Here is a 24,115-nt window from a genome sequence, read left to right as displayed (position 1 = left end):
ATCCCCCTTTTTTGTGTATCACCTGTCTACAGAAATCTCTCAGGATTGTATTATTTCCTCAGTAAAACCACAACACAGAAATGATTCTTTGAACAGCGAACAGGTTTTGCATTCCACTTTGTTCCATGCTTCTGTTGCTGCGGATTACTTGTCAGTATTGTATTGATCAAAGCTGTTATATCACCCTATATAGGAAACGGGGTGTTTGTATAGTTCTTCTTTTTTCCAACAACTCCCCTGTTCTTAAGTGTAGGCCCTTTCCAGTATAATAAATGCTGGGCAGATCCAGGTGCCCATTGTTAATTTTGTAGCAATGCCCCTCCTGTCATCTGCTATGTGGAGACAAGATTATTACAGTGCTGGCTATGGAATGTCACGACAAAGGCATAGCACTTGTATGATTATACTCATTTTTAAAAATATTACTACATTTAGTGTGAGTGTATGTGCTTTCATCATGGGAAAAGGATCTTTATAATGAAAACGATTTAGCCTAAAACACTGAAGCTGAGTGTCATGGTATAGTGACAGGGGGCGGTGATGTTCAGATATAAGATTCTGTATCTGCTTTCCCTCCTCTTAATCTCCCAGGCCTAACCCTAATTGGATCTATTTCTTCACTTAGACATGGAGTTAGAAGCCAATCCTTTGCTACCTTGTTGGTTTGATTTTAGCACATGAATTTGTCTTCACGTCTCACTGAAGACATGTGAATACAGAGCTTTGTTGTAAGCATGAAAAAGGTTTATTTAATGTAAACCTTTCTTCACTGAATGTGTCTAAACCAGAGGTGCACATAAGGTAAATAGGGATCAGATTTGTAGTAGATCAGCAAGAGTTTCTGACTCCCAATTGCCTAAAAATAGTAACAGCTAAAAAGCTTCCCCCCACCCAAATTGCTGAATAAGAATGCTTGAGGGGGAAACCAGAAGTGGTTTGTTTGTTTGTTTGTTTGTTTGTTGTGAAAGGAGCTATGAGCTTGGTTCTGGTGATGAGCGCAAATTCCAGGGCTGAGTGTGGACTCAGAGGAGTCCGTTCCTTAATTCCTAGTATATGTCCATCTGCCTCACTCACTGTTCTAAAGAGGCGGTGAACACATGACATGGTGGGTTATGCTGCCCTCTTGTGGCCGGGGACAGGAGACATGCCATTGGACATGTCCACTCAGTCTGTTTCGTGTCTCGGTCTGGAGCAGGGCATGTGTTATGTGAGAGAGAGACACTCTAATCTATTTCTGCATTTCAGGCTTGTGATCCTTCTTGTTTTGACTGTGTGTGAATGTGTGACCATGTTGGTCTTTGTCCACTTCATTTCTGACTGAGTGTAAGTTTTTCCTCAGAAAGTCCCACCTTGTGTGTCTCAGGATTCTAGTAAAAAACCGAGTAGCGTCTGCAAGACTGAAGTCTGCTGCCCCTTGTCCAAACCAAGTTAGAATTGCAAAATTCCTATGGGCTACTAGCATGCAGAAGGATTTACTGAGAGTTTCCGAGCCCTCTTCTCTAGGGGACTAGTCATATGCCTGAACATATTTCCTTCTCTCCCTGGCTGAACCGATCAGTGAGAAGGAGGAGTTTGGGAGAAGTTGCTGCCTGCCAGTAACTCCACTGAGGAGGCATAATCCAATAAACAGGAACTACTGCTGGCTTAATCTCCAACAGAATTTGAAGAGATGGGGAGAGAGGTGGTAGGAGCCCAAAATCGAGGAGTAAGAAGGAGCCAATCATATTAATTTCCAGGAAAGGCCAAAATGTCACTCAAGTAGCCTGAGTGCAGCTTCTTCCTTTCTTCCTTTCTTTTAGCTTAGGCAAGGGCTCAAGAAGAATGCCAAGTCATGTTTACTTGCAGTGCTATCTTGGTGCCTAGCAAAATGTTTATTTGTTGCAATGCTATCTTGGTGCCTAGCAAAATAAATGTACAAAGGACTTGAATGAATGAATCTTTATTGCAGAATTAGCCATAGGCCATATGCAAGATACAAACAGGTAAAACATTAAAAGGTATAAAATTAACACATCATGTCCAAGCATTTCGTGTGGGACTTGGCAGGGCATTTGACTCTGCGGCAAAGGACTCTCTCAGTTTTTGAGCTGCAACCGCAAAATTGGCAGTTGCAAAGGTCGCTAAACTAAAAACATCGGATAAAAGCGCGTAAACTCTTTCGCTGTCAGAGCAAGGGCCTAAGAAATTTAAAAAGGGAGAAAGAAATTTTTGTTTGGGGTCATCAAAAAGTGGGCAGTGGAGTAAATAGTGCACGATGTCCTCGATGGCCTTGCAACCATAAATGCATTGGCGCTGGTTCACAGGAATACCCCGAAACCGTCCTTCAAGATAGGCCGTAGGCATGACTTGGAAACGGAGAGCCGTAAAGGCTCTTCTAATGGGGGGTCTATCTATGGCTTCTAAATAGTTTGAGATATGGTGATTGAGTTTGATGCAAGGGTACCATCTTGAGAAGGGGGCCATCTCAATGGATGCCCGGTCCTGTGCAGTGTCATGGTCAAGGATCCAATTGCGAAGGGCGATGTTACTGAGCTCCATAAGTTTAGCTGGAGAGAGGTCATATTTGGAAAGAATTGTCAGCCATTCTGAGGTTCCCTCGATCAACTGCAATTGTTCTTGCCAACACTGTTTGGCCAAAGATGCGTTGTCCATATTATTGAGTCGAAGCCGGTATCTTAGAAGAGCTAAGTCTATGCGTGCCGTTATTGAAGGCAGTCCCAATTCAGCTCTAAGATGGGCTGCCGTGGTCCCCTGTGGGAGACCTAACAATTGCCTCATGAATATGTTCTGGATGGACTCAAGTTTAGTTCTGGCCGTATTTCCCCAGAGTTCAACTCCATATAAGATTTTGGGAAGTATTTTTGCTTTAAATATTTTTATCAACGGGGGGATAAGCTGACCCCCCCGTGTAAAAAAGAACTTTTTGGTTTGTCCTAATGCACGGGAACTGGCTAGGGCCGCTGCCTTGATTTGCGGGATCCAAGATAAACTATTGGACAGATGTACCCCCAGATATTTAAAAGTGGGAACTTGTTCAAGAGTGGCCCCATCTAAAAGCCAGCTGTTTTTAGCTTTCCTAGATTTGCCGCAGATCATGACTTTTGATTTGGACTGATTAATTTCGAGATTTTGGGAATCGCAGTACTCTTTCAATTTGTGTATCATGTGTCTGAGCCCAATTTTTGTTTGGGAGCATAATACCACGTCGTCAGCATATAAGAGGGTACTGATCTTTTTGTCTCCAATAGAGGGGGGGAGAAAGGCTGGTGATGTAAGTGCTTCAACAAGATCATTAATAAAGTGAATAAGAAAGGAGCCAATATAGGCAGCCTTGTTTAACCCCCCTGAGGACTGGGATTTTAGTTGACAAGGAGCCCGTGTTGCTTTGGCGTACCTGGGCTACGTTGGATTGGTAGAGAGCCCTAATCAGCCAGTACAGTCTTTTATCTATGTTTGAATTGGCCAGTTTTTGCCATAAAAGCCCCCTGTCCACTGAGTCGAAAGCCGCGCTAAAGTCAACAAAAGCTAGATATAAAGAGGGGTGAGCTTTAGATCTTGTTTTCTTCATGAAATGATATAGTGTGAAAACCTGATCGATTGTGCTTTTTTTTGGTCTAAAGGACTTTGACAACTAAAGGGCACTGTGTCTAATTTCAGCTCTGCTTTGTTTTGCTTTTTTTCAAACAGCTCTGGACACTGGATGAAAACACTGCTGAATTTTTGGGAGTATTTTGTATGCATCTAAGATGCGATGAGCAAATCCATCTTTTGAAATTTGCTTGCGCTGTTGGTGTTCAGAAAAGTGTGGCTTGAAATTTTGTACATATATTGAAATGATGCTTATAACTATCAGCAAACTTTTCAAGGAAGCTAATATAAATAAGGAGAATTAAGAGAACAGTACCCATTTCACACTCCGTATTTTGTTTTCGATTCACTAAGTATTGCATATTGTTGAAGTAGTAGCTGGTGAATATTTTACCATTAATGTACTCTGAAGCCATTAGTGACTTATCATGTTACATTTGCTTAAAAATTACATTATGATGTATTCTCATTTTTTTCCTATAGATGTTCATGATATCACCAATGAAGACCTGAAGTATACATATGATGATTTCATCAATAAGAAAACAAATGCTTATGTTGCAGTTGTCGAATCTGAGCAAAAACGTTCATCTTCCTCTCCCAACAGCCAGCAGTATGATATTGAAGTAGGAGATGGATCCAGAACACATGGTTATCTCAATGGGAAGTTATACCCTCTTGGTTCATACAGGTATTTTTATTATGTTTTAAAACATGCTAAATGAGCAGTATACATGTTTTCATCAAATTCTGATTTCAAACCCTGTTTTCTTTCTCCCCTGCCTTTCACTAGAGCATGTGTTGCTGGATTTACTCGTATTGCATATTTGAATGAGACCATCAGTGCAGAGAAGAGTTATGTCTCATTGTCACCCATTTCAGGGCCTGTTGACTTACCTCAGGATCCAGGTACAATAATTAGGTTCTTCTCGTGAACAGAATTCTGTTCTCCTTCTAACCTTCTGATCAAAAGTACCGTTTAACTTTGAAAAGAAAGCACACAGGCAAGCAGGTCTACTCTCCCGATATGAACCGGCCCGTACACTACGGTCTACTACGAAGGCCCTCCTCCGGGTTCTGACCCATAGGGAAGCCCGGAGGGTGGTGACAAGATCTAGGGCCTTCTCAGTGGTGGCCCCCGAACTATGGAATAGTCTCCCTGAGGAGGTGCGCTTGGCGCCGACACTATCATCTTTTCGGCGCCAAGTTAAAACCTTTCTCTTCTCTGAGGCATTTTAATTCTTTTTAATTTTAAACTATTATAACCTGATTTTAGACTGTACAGTTTTTTGTACAGTTTTGTATTGTGTTATATTATATTGTGTTATCTTTTATTGTATTTTTAATGTTCACCGCCCAGAGAGCTGTTGCTAGTCAGGCGGTATATAAGCTTAATTAAATAAATAAAATGTGCTATGTGGGCCACTCATAGGATGGGACATAAGGTCCTAGTAGTGACTTTTGGGAGTTGTTTGGACTTGTATTTTTATCCACTTTCTGGCCTGTTGTTGAGGCAACTGTGCTCTGTAGAAGCTCCAGTTGATAGTGTGGAGATTTTCCCATTTCCTGCTCATGATTAGTAAGGAGAGAGCTTAGCTATAAGTCCTGGTTTGAATGACACATTAAGCCAAGCCTTGGCTTAGTTTAGCATGGCATGGTAATTAAAAGTACTGGAGAGGAGGAAAGCAGCTGTGAGCTCCACTCCAGGAGCCTGCATGTTTGCACAGTCTTATTTATTTATTTATTACATTTATATATCGCCCCATAGCCAAAGCTCTCTGGGCGGTTTACAGCAATTAAAAATATTAAAAACAAATATACAAATTTTAAAATACAAAAAACAATTTAAAAACACAATTTTAAAAAATGTAAAAAGAATTTAAAAACACAACTTGGCTTACATGTAATGCAAACCAGATCAGCTCTATGACAGAGATGAGGCCTAAACTCTGGTCCACTCAGATGCCACTGAATGATCCTTCTCATTTGTGTTTCTGAGAATTCATCTAGCAATATGTGTCCATTTTTGCATGTTTAGATAATAGGAGATTCAAACATTCCACTGAATTTTTATCCAATATTTAACATGAACAACCCAATGAAATCGCCGTGCTGAATAGACTATGAACTCTTGCTAACTAGAGAAGCAAAACTAGTGATGTTGTAATAACGGTTTTGTGGTTATTTGTTAGTCTTGTTATTATGACTTTTTATAGAGAAGCTACAATTGTTTGTTTCTTTTCAAGGTGTCATCATAGGAGCTGTTGTTGGATGCATTCTCGGTGCTGCTGTTATTGCTGCTACAGTGCTTTTCATCTTCTGGAAAAAGAGGAGGTATATTAGCTACTTTACAAAGATGTCCCTGTGTCTAATGTTCTCTGCTGCTTCCCTTTCACATATTTGGAATGCTTGTATACGTATGTAGTAAACATTCAAATCATTTCCAAGTCTGTTTAATTACCATGGCTTCCAAACCAGAGAGCACCATGAATTGTAGTACTAGTGCTAATAAAGGAATTATCTGCCCTTTTGCAAAACTGGAATTACTAAATATCTTGGAAGAAGCAAGGACCATTTACCCAATTTAGGCCTGCTTTCATTTAGGCCTGTGTAGTATAGATGTGCCCATAGATAAATTTTCTGGATTCACTGAGGTTAGGAACTCTTTATACAAAAACATGATGCCATGATGATCTGAAAATAAAACACTATTCTACAGGGTGGCTGGCTTAGGAAGCTCATAAGGCCGTAATTTTTATTAACAAGGTGTAACACCATGCATAGAAAACAGATACTTCTTATTGTACCTAATACTACTGCTTATAGTTAATTGATTTGATTTATATCTCACCCTTCCTCCCGAAGGAACCGAGGAAGGTGGCAAACATATCAATAAAACAATTTAACAAGAAAAAGAAAAGCATTTCAAAACAGTGAAAAGCATTTTAAAACACAACTACAGTTAAAATTTCATCAATGATCTTCAGGTTGCCAGGAACAGCCCCCTTCAGCCATCAAATGTTTTCAAATGTTGAAAGTCAATAGTGATGGAGAAACAATACACAAAATTCTCCCCAACTGTCACTTGATAGGGTTTAGATAGGCCTGCAGTGATCCTGGGTGGTGGTTTTCTTTCTTTCTTTCTTCCTTTCTTTCTTTCTTTCTTTCTTTCTTTCTTTCTTTCTTTCTTTCTTTCTTTCTTTCTTTCTTTCTTTCTTTCTTTCTTTCTTTTTGCCCTTCACATGTAGCTTGGCTGGCTTTTTCCCTTGAAAGGTCTGAATCTCCTGCTCTGCAGACCCTGTTCTTCGTGGCCTATTGTCTAGTCTGTAACGAGTGGGTTTATCGGGAGGCAGGGGCTGCTGGGTACATGGCCCTTTCTTCCTGCTTTGTGCCAACCTCTCCTCTGCCTTGCCCGTCATCCTCTTGGTAATTGACAGAAACCCTGGCATTGGGAAGCCAAGTAAGCAGCACATCTCCACCCACACCCAACCCTGCTCCACCGACCACTACTGGGTTGGACTATGTGGACATTGGTACTTGCCACCTCTACATTGGCTGCTTATTTGGAAGCGTAATTTGTGACTTGATGTGGGCATATTAGCCAGACTAGCAGTTGTGGAACGCTTTGTGTTTTGGTTGGTATGGTACAAATGTTCAAAGAGTGAAAAACCAACTAATCCTTTTCAAAATCTCCACTTCTACAGGAAAGATGGAAAAAATACTGATGTGCCATTTTCTCCAATTGAGTGAGTTTAATATTACTATGTCTCTTTAGCAAGTACTGAGGAATCAATCAGAAATAACTTCTATCTTTGCCTATCCTTTTTTAAAAAATGGGGGGGGGAGTAGTATAAATTCCATAATACCTTTAGTGGTTTAAAAATGTTCAGGGTAATTAAGGGCCTAATAACCTATTTTTTTTAAAAAAAATTAAAGTCTCCTCTACTATGGTTAATTGATGCAATAATGTGTCAAGATACCAGTGCAAAGATACTGAAAGACATTCAGAGGCATCCAATACATCCTTCCTTCCTTGGTGGGTAGGGGTGTGGGTGTCCTCCTTCACCAATATTAAATCCAGTCTAGTTTATGTACTTCTCAAAATGTAAAGCGAGAGAATGTTAATGGGAGGGGGTGGCTTATAGTAACTGTTTTTTAAAAATATCCATGATGAAACAATTTATCTGAGGATCAAAGAGAAATGGATGAAAATAAATAATTGGTAATGGCAGAAACACCGCTTAAACTATGCAGAAGATAAATTTTTAAAGCTATGCTTTTGCTCCAAAACGTTATTGAGCATACCGGTATCAGAGCAGGAAATCTGAGGTTTATGCAATACAGTACAGCCATATGTTTAAAAATTCCTCTGCTCAGTTAAAACAGACTGTAACTAATGTGTACAATTTTTTTCTTTTCCTTTCCATGTTCCTCTTCAGACCTAAAAAGTAAGGAAATAATTTACTAAACTATAGATAAATAATAAATGTAGTGATAGAATTAGTGTATAGTCGCATTTGGTGGTTTTATTTTTGTTTAGTTTCTCACAAAACGTTTAAAGTTTATTTCTTGAGCAAACATGTTATCTTGTGTATTCTACATGTTCAATACTTCAGCTAAGAAAATATAAATTTGTCTCTAATTCTCACCTTGTTGTACTCCAGCGTACCCTGGTGTACATGTCTGACTGTTGTTCGTGGCACAAATAAGTCAGGAACAGTTACCAGGGAAGGGTGGTGGTAGCTCACAACTTTCCTACTTTTCTCTCACTTACAGAGAAAGGAGAGGGGGGAGGCAGTGCCAAGACTGGCTCTGTGTGGGCATACTGGAAGGAGGGCCAGATTGGCTCTGCTGGTGCACCTGCACAACACCGACACCACCACCCCCACTTCTCTCCCTCTCCTTTCTGGTAAGCAGCAGTGATGCCGCTGTCAGAAGGCCAGATGCACATTGCTACCCCTTCCTGTCAGCTACTCCTGAAATAAACAGTCTCTAAGATGCCACAACACTTTTTGAGCTTTAATCAAAAGAAGTGTGTAGCTGATAACACTGAATACTACAACATGGCTGTTTTTCTTTCTTGCAGATCAAAGTTAGTTAAAGTTGAAAACTATGAGTCTTACTTTAAGAAACAAAAAGCTGACTCAAACTGTGGGTTTGCAGAAGAGTATGAGGTATGCATTTAAAATGTTCTTACCTTTTCCTTTGTTGTAGCAATTTTTGAGTTCTTCCATATAGGAGCACTTTTATATACATGCTGCCCCCTGCACAGTGTTGCGAACATCCCACCTTCACTACACAGTTGTAAAATGAAGATGTAAATTGGGCTGAAGTCCCTGCAGTTTGCAAAATTCTTACGTTTTGAGATGAATTCCATTAACCGAGAATGCGCAATGGAAAACAATAAGCAGACTTAAAAATTAGGAATTACCTTCCCTCAAAGTCTGGTCCAAGTGTTGAAGAAGTGTTTGCATGCCGTGGGGTAAAATAATGCTAAATTCCTTCTGTTTTTATTGTAGGATCTCAGGCAAGTTGGTGTAAATCAGCCCAAATTTGCAGCTGAACTACCAGAGAACAAAGGAAAAAATAGATATAACAATGTCTTGCCATGTAAGTTCCTTAACCCTGTTTTTATCTTCAGCCTACTACTATTTAAAACTTACTTAGCCCTAACACTATGCTAGGCTGCCTTCTCCTAAGGGGAGCACATTTTAGTGAACCACGATTCTTGCTGTTGACTGACCTTACCCAGAATTTGGAATAGAGATTTTTTTTATCTTGCTGCTCTATTTTATCTGCTCTGTTTTATCTCTTGTAGTTTTTATTTGAATGTGATCTATTAAGACTTGGATCCTAAGAAATGTGAGAGGAATTCTGCTTGTGCAACAGTAATTTCCTTGTTCCCACTGCAGCCCCCTCAGAAGCTACTCTTGAGGGTTGGGTACCCTCTGGAATGGCATTGCATTGGGGTACCAGGATTCCAGGAGGAGGGTGAGCTGTTAGATATTAGAAAGTGGGGGCACCTTGTCTGAGCAGAATGTCCTTTTGCTCATGGAAGAGCATTTTGGGATGCAAGCCTGTGTTTTTAATATGGGTTGGTTTTGTAGCTTCTTGTGGGCTCTTGTTCAAAAGTGGGGTATAGGTACTCTGAATAAATGAATATGATTAATTCCTACATTAATCCACTCTGTATGCTTATATTCTTGATTTAGTTATGCAGAATATTAGTTGGACTAGTTGGAGACTAGTGAGAATACTGCCAGCAATAGTGTTCAATCTGACAAGCTTTTCCTGACCGTAGTGGGGGCCTTTGCAGTGGCAGAGCCACCCTAGATAGAGAGGCTAGCAGGCAGACCCATCCACTGCATCCTAACCCTTCTCCAGCAGCAAAGATAAGAAAGTTAGGATTGCCCCTTAGGGCTACTTTTAATCCCTGACTATAGTATTACCTATATTCCTTCATCTGGTATATTGTCTTTTCCAATGGATGTGCTGTAAAAAAAAAGGAAAAGATCTTGACACATCCCATTTTTCTTTCCTTTTCAGATGATATTTCTCGTGTTAAACTTTCAATCCAAAACCATCCAACCACTGATTACATTAATGCAAACTATATGCCCGTAAGTGTCCCTGGCCTATTAAAAAATCCATTGTGTGTTTAATGAAAGATCTGTAAATAAGAAAAGTGGTATTCAGACCATACTTTAATTGCAGGCGTACAACTCCAAGAAAGAGTTCATTGCTGCACAAGGCCCTTTGCCCAACACTGTGCAAGACTTTTGGCGCATGATCTGGGAGAAGAAAATTTATGCAGTTGTTATGCTAACTAAATGCATTGAACAAGGCAGGGTAAGTTTTTGTTGAAGTTCTCAAACATGCTACAAAAGGTTGTAGTGTAGCACAACTCTACCACAAACTGTACAGTAGTTTTAGAATTTTTCAATATATTTATGTATTTGTTTATATCCCACTTTTTACACAAAAAGTGGGCTGGTTTGCCCATTTCATGCCACATGCATGAGCTAGCACAAACTGGGGTGAAATGTCAGGCTCCCATCCTTCCCTTCCCTTTATCCTTCTCCCATGTGGCCAGGAGAAGAACTTTGCTAGTGTTTAGTTGCACTTCCAAAAAATCTTGGCTTATTTTATACAAACCAGCGCTTGTAGTATCTAAACAAACCAATTTCAAACCACAAGTCATGATACTGGCTTATTTAATTAAGCAGAATTTGTTTCAAACCATGGCTCCTGGTTCCAACATAATACTAAGTTGGGATTCTGTGAAACTGGACATCAACTCTAGCGAAGTCTTTCTCCCAGAGGACAGCGGAGAAGGAAGTGCATAAGTGTGAGTCTTCACTTAAGTTTGTTGTCGCTCACGCACATAGTGCTAAACTGTGGTTCAGGTATGAAACAGGTCTCCAAATTTCACAGTTATTGAAAGTCTGTACATTTTGATTTCAAATCAGCTTTCGATTTAATTCAGAGGGATAGACTATGGGAAAAATTTGAGGATACCAACATTGATAGATGCTTGTTAACACTTATTCACAAACTATATGAAAATAGTTGTCTGCGGATTAGTTGCAATCTTGCTGGCCAGTTATCTGATTCTATTCCAACTTTTAATGGAGTTAAGCAAGGGTATATACTTGCCCCCCACTTTATTTAATTTATACATCAACTCCTTAGTTAAAAACTTAGAGGAAGTCAACTCCCATCCACCAAGATTGGCAAATAGATCCTTGTCAATTCTCCTGTCTGCTGATGATGCGGTGCTTCTTTCCCTGACAAGTATAGGTCCAAGACACCTTCTAAAAGCTCTGGACTCTTATTGCAATAAGGAATATCTGGCAATTAATTACATTAAGTCCAAGGTCTTCCACAGGAAGAGGTCAAAGGATAAATGGCAGATTAACAACCATCTTATTGAACAGGTTACATTTTACACTTATCTGGCTGTAACCTTTGATGCATCAGGTTCCTGGAGAGCACAATTAAAAAATGCTACTGGGAATGCTCAGAGGAGTGTGAAAGCTCTGCTTTGTTTTTTCTACACAAAGAGGGGCCAATATGCTCCTTCAGCCTTTCAGGTATTCATAGCGAAGGCTATATCAGAGATGCTAAATGGCACCCAGTTATGTGCATATGATAATTTTGCCCCTTTGAAGTCACACAGACTAAGTTTCTGAGAGCTGCGCTTGGAGTGCCAAGCTGTGTGCCCAGCGTGTTGCTTCATTTAGAAGCAGGGCTGATTTCTATCAAAGTCCGCACATGGATTCTCAGGCTTCACTATTGGTTGAAGCTGATTTTTTCTCCTGTGGGCTTGGCCCCACTGACATTAATTGACACATACCAGTCAAGATGGAAAAGCTCCCTGTTTGAGAAATGGCAAAATCTGGGATTTACTCCCTGTGCTCTTCTTGCTCTTGGATATGTAAAAGCAAAAACGATTATCCAACAATGAATTTGGGATACAGAATTACAAAATCATTTGAGTCTTGCTGTCAGACACCCCGAATTCAGGGACAACAGGAGAGCATTGGTGTCCATGCATTACTTGACAAACCTGAATAACCCTAAATACAGAAGAGCTTTCGCAGCAGCTAAGTTCAGTGTTCTGCCATCTGCCCTCCTGGAGGGAAGTGTAGAAAGGTACCTCACCCTGAACGGGTCTGCCCATGTGGAATGGGAGAAATGGAAACTGTGGGTTGTGTTTTATTGTATTGTACTTTTTATAGGGATCTTCGTTATTATTTTGTCACTCCAATTTTACAATGCATTCCGGATAAATCCTTTGAATTTTACCTAAAGCATTTATTGGCAGACATGAATTCACTGGTTACAGCAAGAGTGGCTAGTTTCTGTGCAGCTGCCATTGTGTGCCGGAAATCAGTGATAAATAATTTCATATAGGAAGTCTGCACCGATTGTAATCTTTTATTCAACCCTGATTTTAAGTATTTTATGCGGTTTTGATTTATTTATGATGTCTATGTACTGGTCTGTGACTGAAATAAAATTTTACAAATTTTACAATACGTAATGCTGGTGGTGAGTGATACATACAATTAAAATAAGACACAGGCCTTGTACTGCTCTTAGCATTTCAAACTAAAAGACAAGGCTCACGGGGAGTGGAGAGAAAAGGTAGAATGGGGGGGGATGTTTGACAATGCCAGAATAAGGAGTGAGTTGTTAAGAGGCATTAAGCCCTGGGGAAGCACGTAACTTAACAGTAGATCACTAGCTTTCCATGCATGCAGAAGATCCCTTGTTCAGTCTTTGGCATTAAAAGGATCTATGAAAGCATAGCTGGAAAAAGCCTCTGTCTAAAAAGTTGGAGAGCTGTGTCCAGTTGGAGAGGGCAGTAATGGCATGTGGTATGTTGCTGCACTTGAAAAGCTGAATGGAAGGATTAAGCACCCTCTTCCAGAACAGTACATTCAGATTGTACCCTCCCAACACCACTTAACAATAGCAAAGATGTGTTATGAGTTACGTTGTGAGTCAAGTTGTCTAATGTGATATTTTTATAAGTTCCTGGGAATACCTTTTCAGACAGGAAAAAGCACTTGCCTGCAAATACACTGTAATATAAATCATTAAGTAAACCACTTCTGCTCAAAATCCGTATGTTCACCACTTCCACTCTGCCAAGATGATCCATTTGTTGTTGTGTTACCTCCATAAAATCTATGAAATGGGTGAATTATTGTCAAAACTGACTTTGACATTTATCATTATTGGCACTCTTAGCAGTCACAGTAATGCTAGGAAACACAGTGAAATGCACCACGCCCCATGCCATTGGTAGCAGTACCACTCTTGTCCTTACTGCATTGGAGGAGACGCCTGGGCTTTGTGGAGCTTGAGCCAACATGGGGTACTACTTGTGGGAGACAAGGGAGGGTTAGGAGATGTTGACCTGGTGTTTGATGGAGTGAAGTTGCCCCTACAGGACCAGGTCCGCAGCCTCGGGGTTGTTCTTGATTCCAAGCTGTCCATGGAGGCTCAGATTTCAGCTGTGAGCCGGGCAGCTTGGTATCAATTACACCTTATACGTAGGCTGCAACCCTACCTCCCTGTTCAACAGCTCCCACTCGTGGTGCATGCCCTGGTCACCTCTTGATTGGACTACTGTAATGCGCTCTATGTGGGGTTACCCTTGAAAACGACCCGGAAATTACAACTTGTACAGAATGCAGCGGCGCGCTTACTTACCAACAGTCGCTGCCGAGACCACATCACGCCAGTATTATTTGATCTACACTGGCTGCCGGTTATTTTCCGGGCCCGATTCAAGGTGTTGGTATTAACCTTTAAAACCCTATACGGTTTCGGCCCAGCTTACCTGAAAGAGCGCCTCCACCGCCACCAATTATGCCGCCCAACTAGATCAGCCACTCAAGGCCTTCTCGCAGTCCCGCCAACCAAAACAGCTAGGTTGGTGGGTACTAGGGAGAGAGCCTTTTCTGTGGTGGCCCCCACTCTCTGGAACTCCCTCCCATGTGACCTTCGACATGCTCCTTCCCTAGAGGTATTCCGCAAGGCCCTGAAGACGTGGCTTTTCCAACAGGCCTTTGAGGTCCTTGGGAAGGGTAAATCTTTATGATTTATGATTTTACCATCTATCATATGCTGCTAATATAAGTGCTTTTATATGTATTGATGACTGTCCAGTATTTTTATCTATTGTTATTAATTATGACTGCATTTGATATCGTTGTATTGTTGTATTTGATATTGTTGTATTGTTGTATTTTATCTCATTTTAATGTACGTCGCCTAGAGTGGCTAATTGCCAGATAGGCGACAAACAAATTAATTATTATTATTATTATTATTATTATAGTTAATTCCAGTCTTAAACTGGCAGGTTTTTTGATCTAGCATTAAATAAAACTCTTCTCATTCCTAGCCACAAAACAGTTGCCCAATTAAAAAAAATATTTCTTCCTTGAGGCTCAGATGTTGTCATTTTATACATGTTAGACATGTTAGAGTCTTTTCTGTGACTATCTGGTAATGGCCAAAGTTAACTGAAATAATGTTCTAATTAAGAACCATATTTTTCAAGCAATCACAGTCCATCAGAAGACATGTTGCGTGTATCCATTATATCAGTGTTTTATGATGGTATGCCAGCCACTTAACTGTTAGTGTGTAATATTAACTTGGTGTTCAGTATTGCACATGGCATAAAGGTTTCACTGTCTTTAGCCAGAGGATTGAAAATCCATGTAAGATAGCATTCTAAATGGGGGCTCCTGTTGGTTGCAGAGATATCATAGGAGAGCTGTCCCATCCCCACAACCTAATGGGGTCCTAACGGCCCTATCCAGTGGCCCAATCCAGGACACCCATCACGGATTCTCTAAAACTGGCATAAGTAAGCACCACCCTATACATGGAAACCACAGCTTGCTTCTGTCCTGCACTATGAAGTATTTTGCATTTTAAAAAGTCACCAGCATGCTGGCATATGTAACCCTGCTGCCCTCCTAAATTCGGATGGCTTTCCCCTTTGAAAGAGCTTGTCTTGAAAGTCCTTGAGTCTCAAGCAACTCCTGGATCAGAAAATATGGTAGTGCGAGCATTGCAGAACATTACAGTATACCAGTGCAAATATTTAGGGAGAGGGCACCACTTTCTATTTGTCTTTAAGTCTCTCTCTCTCAGCTTCTTGGCACATCAAAAAGTCTATTTTTAAAGAAATCAAGAATGGTGTTAGTAGTGTTCATATTTGGGGCCACAACGCTGAATATTTCTCAAGCTGTTTTGCTTGCCATTTTCTCCTTGGATCCAATGTCCCCATCCCTTACCTTTCATATATTCCTTTTTCCTTTGTGAACCCATCACATGTGTTATTGTACAATATAACTTGATTTTATAATTTGTACTTCTAGACGAAATGCGAGGAATATTGGCCAAACAAACAATCGAAGCACTATGGAGACATAACAGTAGCCATGACCTCAGAAATTGCCCTTCCAGAATGGACTATAAGAGATTTCTCCATGGAAAAAGTGAGTTATCCAGGGTCTGTGTATGCGTGAGAGAGTAGCATATGCTCTGGAATGATGGAGCATACAAATGCTGCAATCCTATGGGGTCCCCCAGCCATAGGATATATCAGATCTCCCTGTCAGACATTGGAGAGAGAGAGCTAGTGGTGGACAAGGAGCTCTGATGTCAAATCCACCTTCTCTGCTGCTGCAGAAACCTTTTGTTTCCTCACCCAGCTACATTAGAGCTTCGACATTGGTAGGGCCAAAAAGGGGATGTGCCAGGGGTATAACCACATGCACACCATGGTGATTTCTTCTTGGAGAGAGAGGGACACTGGTATGATTGGTCTTAGAAACTCCAGCTGGCCTTATTACTCTGATTTTGAAAAAACTAAATAGAGATTTTTCCACAGGTACAAGGAGTCTGGATTAGACATGCGATTTACCTTTTCAGCGTGATTTGTTGCCTAGTGTTAAATTCTATACTATGTATTTATATATTTATTGAAGGTCAATTTATGCCTTGATCCAGGTTTGGAACAAGCAATAAAACAACACAACAGTAAAAATATTTTAAAACCTGAATGTTAGAGATGGTCATAATCCACTCCACTCCAGTTCAAAACTATTCCTTAAAATGCATTAAGCAAGAGGACATCTTCTGGGACCCTGAAATTAATGTCTAAACTGATAATATTCAAATTAGCAAGGCCCCTAGGTCTCCTCATTCATCCCTGGAAGCAAAGTGGAACCTAGAAGCTTCTAAACTTAACATTCCTCTCCTGTGTGGATGAGGTCGTCTCTGCAACCCCTGCCATTTCCCCAGAGTCATCCAGGGAGGTGGGTGTGGCAGGCTCAATCTATGCCAAGAAGAGCAAAATGGCCTAGAGGCCTTATTGTCCCCATTTCACAATTTGCAACCTCCAGAATGCTCCTCGCAATCCACCCTGTCCCCAGATTCAGTGGTATGATCTACCCCATCCCTAGCAAAAAACAGTCAAAGTCAAACTTTTCACTTGTCAAAAAATAGTCAAAAAATTTCACTGGCCTGTTTCATCCACGCTGTTAGAAACTATGCCAAATAAACTCAGCTTGCAGCAGTTCCAGAAGATGTACTGAACCAGTCTTAGGTCAAGCACTCAGAGGACAGAAAAATGACAACAACATGTATTTGGCACTTTGTGTGAGTTTAATCATTTGTTTCTTCCTCCCCTGACTCTTCACCCTGAGCAACTTGTCACTGCCTATTCTCGTCCTGCAACTGCCTTTGGACCTAGCCCCGGCCAGCCCTCAATCTGCCTGCCTTTTCCATTCTGCTGAGCCATTATCGTGGTTAATGTTTCCTGTGCCAGGCACTACAGGACCTAACTCTGCTAAAGAGCAGTCACAATAAAAACCCGTGTGATGACTTTCCCAAAGCTATTCCTGTTAAAAATTATACCGAATAGCCAGGAAACAGCAATGGGCATTATTTTATTATAAAATAATTTGTAATATCAAGCTTCTTGACCCTTATTCCTCCTCTTCATGTATTTTCATTTCTAAGAGTGATTCATCTGAAAGTCATCCTGTGCGTCAGTTCCACTTCACTGCCTGGCCGGATCATGGTGTTCCGGAAACCACTGACCTCCTCATTAGCTTCAGGCACATGGTTCAGGAATACATGAAGCAGAATCCACCAACTTCTCCTACTTTAGTACACTGCAGGTACAAAGATGATTTTATGTTTTTGAAGGGCGAGGGAGAGAAACCCAAATTTTAATGTGATCTATACCAGTGGTTCCCAGACTTTCCCCCCACAGGCAATTTGAAAATTGCTGAGAGCCTTGGCAGGCCACTTAATAATTTTTCCTGCCTGTTGTAGCAATTGTAATGCACTCTGCTTGATGCTGCGTGATTTTTAATTGCATTTTACAGACGCGCCACAGATTGGGGAAAACTGGCATGAATTCCTTGCCCAGGCAGAATGGCAGACAGAGATCAGGTCCTTTTGTCACAGGGTGAATAACCTCCAGATGTTGCTGGACTACAACTCCTATCGTCCTTGCTTATTGGCCTTACTGGCTGCTTCTAATGGGAGTTCAACAATATCTGGATGGCCACAGGTTCCTCATCCCTGCTTTAGACAAATAACTTCTGTGATGGGGTCCACCTCCTGTGACTATGGTAGCTCCTAGGCCCACTTCACAGATTATTTCTTCCTTCCTGCATGTCACTTTTGTGGAGGAAAAGGTGTGCTACACTAACTTTTATGACCAACAGAATAGATTTTTTCCTACACAGAGGAGACAAAATTAAACTGCTGAGTGATCCTTAAACTGGGCTAAAAGTGAGGATTTAGTGCTTAACTGAAGACATGCATGAAGCCGTTCAATATGTATGCCATTATTTTTCTTACAGTGCTGGTGTTGGAAGGACAGGAACTTTCATTGCAATTGACCGTTTGATCCATCAAATGGAGATGGAGAACACAGTTGATGTGTACGGTGTTGTATATGATCTTCGAATGCATCGGTCTTTAATGGTGCAAACAGAGGTATAAACAGATTGCTATTCTAAGTATGTAAATCAATAACATACAATAAACATATATTATGAATTAATAATAATAATTGATATAATTAAATAATTATGAAATAATAATATTTGATATAATTAAATAATATTTTCACCAACTTTCACAATTGTTCCAGCTCATTAAGATTTCTTTTGAAAATGTTCAGATGCTACTGTAGATATCGGACATAAATTTCTGATCAGTCAACTTTGAACAATTATTTCAGCTTCTATTCTTATCACTCATAAGCTCTAAAGATGGGATATGTTGCTGCTGATTTCTTTTGAATGGGGAAAAAAGCATTTTGAAAGACTTGGCCATGATTGAGATAGCAAAGCATGAGCTCACCTCCAAGAAGTCACAGGAATTCACTTTGTTGTAGAATGCACTGGAGATTCTTTTTGGTCTTCAGAATTTTAACTTTTCAATTTCTATCGATGAAATGCCCATTTTCTATATTCTTGAAGTCTAGAAATTTGCAGAACAATAGATCCCTTCTAGTAATTGCAGGAAGAAATCATCATAGGGTATACTGGAGCCGTGTCCCTTTACCTTCCTATAGGAGCATTTGCATGCTTCAAAATGGTGTGGGATGTAGTACACCTCGCTCTTATTGGAATCCCTTCCTATCTGTGCAGGAAGAGATGGATGTTTTAAAACAGATATAGATACAGATATAGATAATGAAATAGCTTTAAAGAAGCCTAAGATATTGAATATAAGATGCATAGATACATTGCAATTGTTGCCTTCAGCCGTTTGTACCATCTTCAAAATGATGTCTCATATGAAATCGAGGTACTTCATTATTACTTTTCTCCCTTAGGACCAGTATGTCTTCCTAAACCAGTGTGTTTTGGACATTATTAAATCACAGAAAGAGAAGAAAGGAGACCTTATCTATCAAAACACAAATGCCATGGCGATCTATGAGAACTTTACACCATCACCAGCTACTGGGAAGGCAAATGGTTACCATATATAACTGCAAAGGAATGACAAGCTTCCCACTTCTGCCTCTTACACAAGAGAGGGAATATGCACTGTTTTTGTATGTCTTTTATATAGAGACCTTTCTCCACTTTTTTATAACTGATTTGAAGATGCACGCATTTTAAAATGCCAATAGGAATTGTGGTTTTTATATAGTGTTAAAGGGAAAATATACTGTATTTTACAGAAGAATTTGCTTTGAAGAAGGTGAAGAAGCATCACATTATTGGTGAAATGAATTCATTGATTAAATGGTGAGATCTCTTTTTAAACTTCAAAAATAATAAATGGCGCAGATACTTTTAAAAAAAAAAATAAAAACCAGGCTTGTGGGTCACTGATTCTGTTCTCCAGAAATGTTAGTGTGTACAATGGTTGCTTTAACCATCAAAACCTATGTATCAGTGACTGTTCATTCTTTTTATTTTATTTAATTAGGGAACCCAAACATCTTTAGCCAATATGTTGTGTTATTATGTACGCGTGCCTTTTTTCTAACTGTTTTGCTAAAGACAAAATGATCAGAGTCCTTTATTTTTGTACTGAAATTCTCAATTGAAATATAACATTTTAAATAAGATTAATATCAATTCTTATTTGAAATAGCTTTTTTGATTCTTCCTTCATGGAAGTGGCAACCCTTTCTTCGTATTTTACTTTAGTCTGCAAAGACCTTACTGTAGAAGTAATCCACTAGATCATGTGAGAACAGCAGCAATCATGTGATACCTTGGTTGTATAAAACTATATTAAGTTATGGAAAGATCCTTCTTATATGGTTTAGCTTAAACTTTTTTTAGTTCTGTGTTCATTTTCATGTATTGAAATTAGTGCTTCTCACTTGCAATGTTAAAACTTTTTGGAAGTACATTCAGATTCTGTCAATGGTGTTCAGTGCCATTAGTGCCCTTGGCTACAGCTGAATCTCCTTTTCCTTGACCTCACTGTCCTTACCCTCATTTTCACTCACTGCCATTCAATCTGATTTGGTTGGGTGCCCCATATGATTTTGTCTAACGTCATGATTCTACTTCTGTCCTTCCTGTGAACATAATCATGTTGAATCACTAAACTGGACAGACTAAATGTCTATGAGGAGAAAGAAGGCTGAGGTCAGTGAGGGCCAAGTGAAGGAAAATGGTGAAGAAGTGAAGTGGCAGCTGCCACTGGAATAAAAGGGTGTCAAGCATGTTTTAAAAAGTGAATGTTCAATATGAGTATCCCCCCAATTAATTCTGTCTTGTGGAATATGCTAATTTCAAAACAAATATTGAAAACAGAATGTATTTTGCCTAGCCTTTAATCGTGCAAATACAATACCCACAAATGTGTTGTGGAAGCAGGGCTGTTGTATGCACTGGCTACATAAAAACTTGACACAGTGGATTGAACTGCATGGAGAGGCAGTTATGTGCAGTCTCTAGTAAGTCCAGCATTATTACACACATCCTCAGGTTTCACAGCAGTTTCAGGACAGTAGTAATGTTGGCTTCAGTGTGTGCAAATAGAATACAGGCAACTGCATCTCCATGTGGCTAGAGCTATCTCATTGGTAAGTCTGAGTGTCCACTGTCTAGTTAGCAGTTTATCCAAATGTTAAGGTTATCATTTGATAGCTGTCTCCTCAATCGATCTTGAGGACTGGCCCTTAGTAGTGCCATTTGAGGAAGGGGAGAGCTATGTATCTGAGCTTTAACTTGTTGTCTTTGTATGTCTGTGAGCATTGTAGTATGTGGTGTTAGTGGGAAAAGAACCCTCCCTATTGTAATTGATATGTTTATGTTCTTGTACATGATAAGGATTCTTTAAAAGTGCAATATTTGATTTGCTGAATGAATTATTGCCTCTATTTCCATAGAGTTTTACTCAGGTTCAGTGTCTCTTCTTATTTGTTCTGTGGTTTAATGTTATTACATGTATAATTTGTGGAAGACTGAAGAACTATAACAGAGTGATCGGGAAAGTTCATTGACTTTGCTATAATTCTATAAAAAATAAATGTATAAAAATCTGCTGATTCTGCCAACTGCAGAATATGTTTTAGCCAGTTAAAACTGAGGTATATATTTTTAATGTTGTTGTATCAAAGATATATAATTGCTCTACTGATTTTCATTTGTTTGCATTATGCTGCTGCAGTTGCAATGGATACGATTAATGAAAATTGAAGGGTTTTCCATTAAATTAATTGTATTGGTACACTGATGTTAAAATTATGAAGGCATTCTTAATGAAGGATGTGTATGGGAAGTGGGGGGGTCATTATTAGTCAATGCGCTGGCAGCATTAGAAAGTGATATTATCTTTGAGTGTATTATAGAGCTATGTGTAAAATATTTTAGTATTGTGGGCTCCACTTCTCAACTTCTTTGGTGCAAAAATCCTGTTAATTGCATTGAGCTTGTACAGAGTGGACAAAATACTTGAAAGGACTAGGGTGCTGTAGGGTATAGTAAGCTGTACTCCATGGTTCTGGAGTATTTAAAAGTCTGTGTGGAAAAATCAGTTGCCTTTTGGAAATAGATAGCTCAAAAATGGGGAAATGGTTCCCCATCCTATTCTGCCCCTACCAAAGTCTATGATTTGTGGCTTTTTATATCTATCTATGCCCTAGATAGAATGCCCTTTGGATGTTGGTGTGTTGGTCCGAATACATTCCTTTAAAAAAATAAAAAGCAAGAGGGGGCTCAGTAAATCTACTTCATACATTTCACATTCCAATGCAGAGGTTTTCTCCATATAATTCACCAAGACTCCCAACAGATTTAAATTGTATTATGTAGTAGAAGTCAACTCCTACATTATTTTGGTGGTACCGGTTGATGAGAACCAGTAAACCCCTATCTTATTTAAGTTAGGTTCTTGTCTGCTTTATAAGACCATTGTCAAGGAAGAGGCTTTGCACAAGATTTATCTAATATAAGAAGCAATGATCCTAATCATGCAATAATTGATGCTAGCAGTCTTTTGCACTTTGAGATAAGTACAATTAGCATGCAAATTTTACTGGTGAACTCCCTTTAAGTGGGGTATCAGACCACAAACTAGCTTATTGGTTTTTTACCAAGTGCCTGTCTTATCACTGTGTAGACAACTGAAATGTTGTGTCTGAAAAGTTACCAGAATTTGTCTGTTTCTTACTAAAGTAAATGTTGAACTGCAGCTCCCAACAGCCCCTTCCAGCATGACCAATAGCCAAGGATTATGACAGTTGTATTTCAGCAATGTCTGGAGGGCAACAGGTCTCCCCAACCCTGGCTTAGATTCTTGCCCTACTTCCTTCCAATTAATCCCTTGTAGGTCACTCTCCATACCACATGATGATATTAATGGATGCTATCAACTTGACCCTGATAGGTCAGTTCAGTGGCTGACAACTGTGCCAGGATACAAGTTTCTAGGATTGGGCCAGATTTAGTGTGGTCTTCATAACTAGCTGCAATTAACGGTGCTGTCAGGGCAGGACTTTAGGGCAGAGGTCCAAGGCCCCCCTCAGCATAATGAGCGGGAAGGCTCCCAAATGCAGCAGGGGCTCAATTACTGCATTTTTAAATAAGTGAAGCAAATACATATTGCCCTCTAAAGGAGAGGAGCCCTGTAGGACCATTAAGTCCAGAGTCTAAAATTACCTAACTGCAGGACTGATTGCAAATCATCCCCATAAGCAATGTCAGGGGGGGGGAATACTATTTTAGTTCATGCTGTACAAACCTAGCCCTAAACATTTGCACTTGATTACCTGCCTGTAACAGAAACATAACACAACAGTCTGTGATATAATATGCTGGCCCAATCCTAACCATTTGTTTTGCTGGGGCACTCTTAGATAGAGTGAAGTAGCTCATCTGGGGCAGCTAATTGTCATTTATTTGGTTTTATTATTTTTACCATTATGGGGGCACTATTGGTTCATCTTTCTCAGATACCAAAATGTCTTGGTCTGTCTTTTTTGCCAGTGCAGAGACAATCCAGCAGGATATCTATCAACACTGGCTTGAATAGGAATAGTTTCTCACTGTCGTATAATTTTCCTTTCAATTTAGGCTTTTAAGTTATCAATTCAGAGTACATAATTACGTTGCTGGGAATGTTCAGATCATCCTTTTCTAGCCTTAAAAATGGAAGTAATAACCAAAAGGTCAGGATTCAGAGAAAGGAGAGAACTGTTCATGCACAGTAGTTCCCTCTGTCAAGGAGATAAGCCACCATTAAGTTTAAAAAGTAGCCAATCTCTTATGCAGTGGGAACTGCTGTAATGACAACATCGAGCAAAATCCCCATGCATCTCCCTTTGGGTGCTTGCCAATATTTCTAACTGGGTTTTTATTTCCATGCAAAGCATGATTATGAAGAAGGGATATTCTTTGTGCTTCGGATATAGCTGTTATAATTGGATGTTCAAATGATGTACAATGTTCAGTGTTTCATCCATTGTACAGATGTTTGTCACATACTGTCCTTAATTTTAATGGTTTGATTGTCTTTACAATGACATAAAAGTAACTAAATAAAACATTGACATAATACATTTCAGTATGTATTATTCTTCTGTGATTTGCTGTGATTTAATCAACTTCCCTGTCATTTATTTCATTTGAGGGCCGTTTCAAATACTTAAATCCAAGTTCTTAGTCTTTAGAAAATCTGTATCCTCAGTGATATATATATGTATGTGTGTGTGTTTGGGAGAGAGAAAGAGCACAAACACCCACATGTTTTCCTATGGGAAGTTGGATGTTTTTGCAAACTGAAGAAGGGGCCATTCTTATTTGACGTTATTTTTTATTAATGAGGCAGCTTTTTGGCTTTAGGTTCTCTGCTTAAGAATAACGTAATACCACCTTTATGTGCTTTGATTACTGAATAGAAGTTGTTGCCAGGTATGGCCTTAGACCCTCTAGAATTGTGTGGTATATTAGAAACCAAACACAAAGGCTGAGTTTTTAGCTCAAATGTCCAATATACC

The 24,115-nt window shown here is 39.7% G+C and overlaps 1 protein-coding gene across 1 annotated transcript in view; it reads left to right on the top strand.

Moving 5' to 3' along the window:
* The window catches only part of PTPRJ (protein tyrosine phosphatase receptor type J), a 149,801-nt gene extending 126,130 nt beyond the window's left edge, over positions 1-23,671 (top strand). Inside the window, exons 13-25 of the mRNA XM_061610184.1 lie at positions 4,072-4,279; positions 4,382-4,497; positions 5,835-5,922; positions 7,293-7,334; positions 8,028-8,036; positions 8,675-8,762; positions 9,108-9,198; positions 10,135-10,208; positions 10,303-10,437; positions 15,498-15,617; positions 17,146-17,306; positions 18,000-18,135; positions 18,983-23,671. Coding sequence (XP_061466168.1) covers positions 4,072-4,279; positions 4,382-4,497; positions 5,835-5,922; positions 7,293-7,334; positions 8,028-8,036; positions 8,675-8,762; positions 9,108-9,198; positions 10,135-10,208; positions 10,303-10,437; positions 15,498-15,617; positions 17,146-17,306; positions 18,000-18,135; positions 18,983-19,141 — 1,427 coding nt within the window. The 3' untranslated portion in view covers positions 19,142-23,671. The remainder of the gene's footprint in view (positions 1-4,071; positions 4,280-4,381; positions 4,498-5,834; positions 5,923-7,292; positions 7,335-8,027; positions 8,037-8,674; positions 8,763-9,107; positions 9,199-10,134; positions 10,209-10,302; positions 10,438-15,497; positions 15,618-17,145; positions 17,307-17,999; positions 18,136-18,982) is intronic.
* The last annotated feature ends 444 nt before the right edge of the window (positions 23,672-24,115 follow it).

Source organism: Rhineura floridana, chromosome 2 (assembly GCF_030035675.1).
Source record: "Rhineura floridana isolate rRhiFlo1 chromosome 2, rRhiFlo1.hap2, whole genome shotgun sequence".
In the NCBI taxonomy this organism is placed as follows: Eukaryota; Metazoa; Chordata; class Lepidosauria; order Squamata; family Rhineuridae; genus Rhineura; species Rhineura floridana.
The sequence above is the reverse complement of the archived record's forward strand: the minus strand, read 5'-3'. Positions and strand labels throughout refer to the sequence as shown.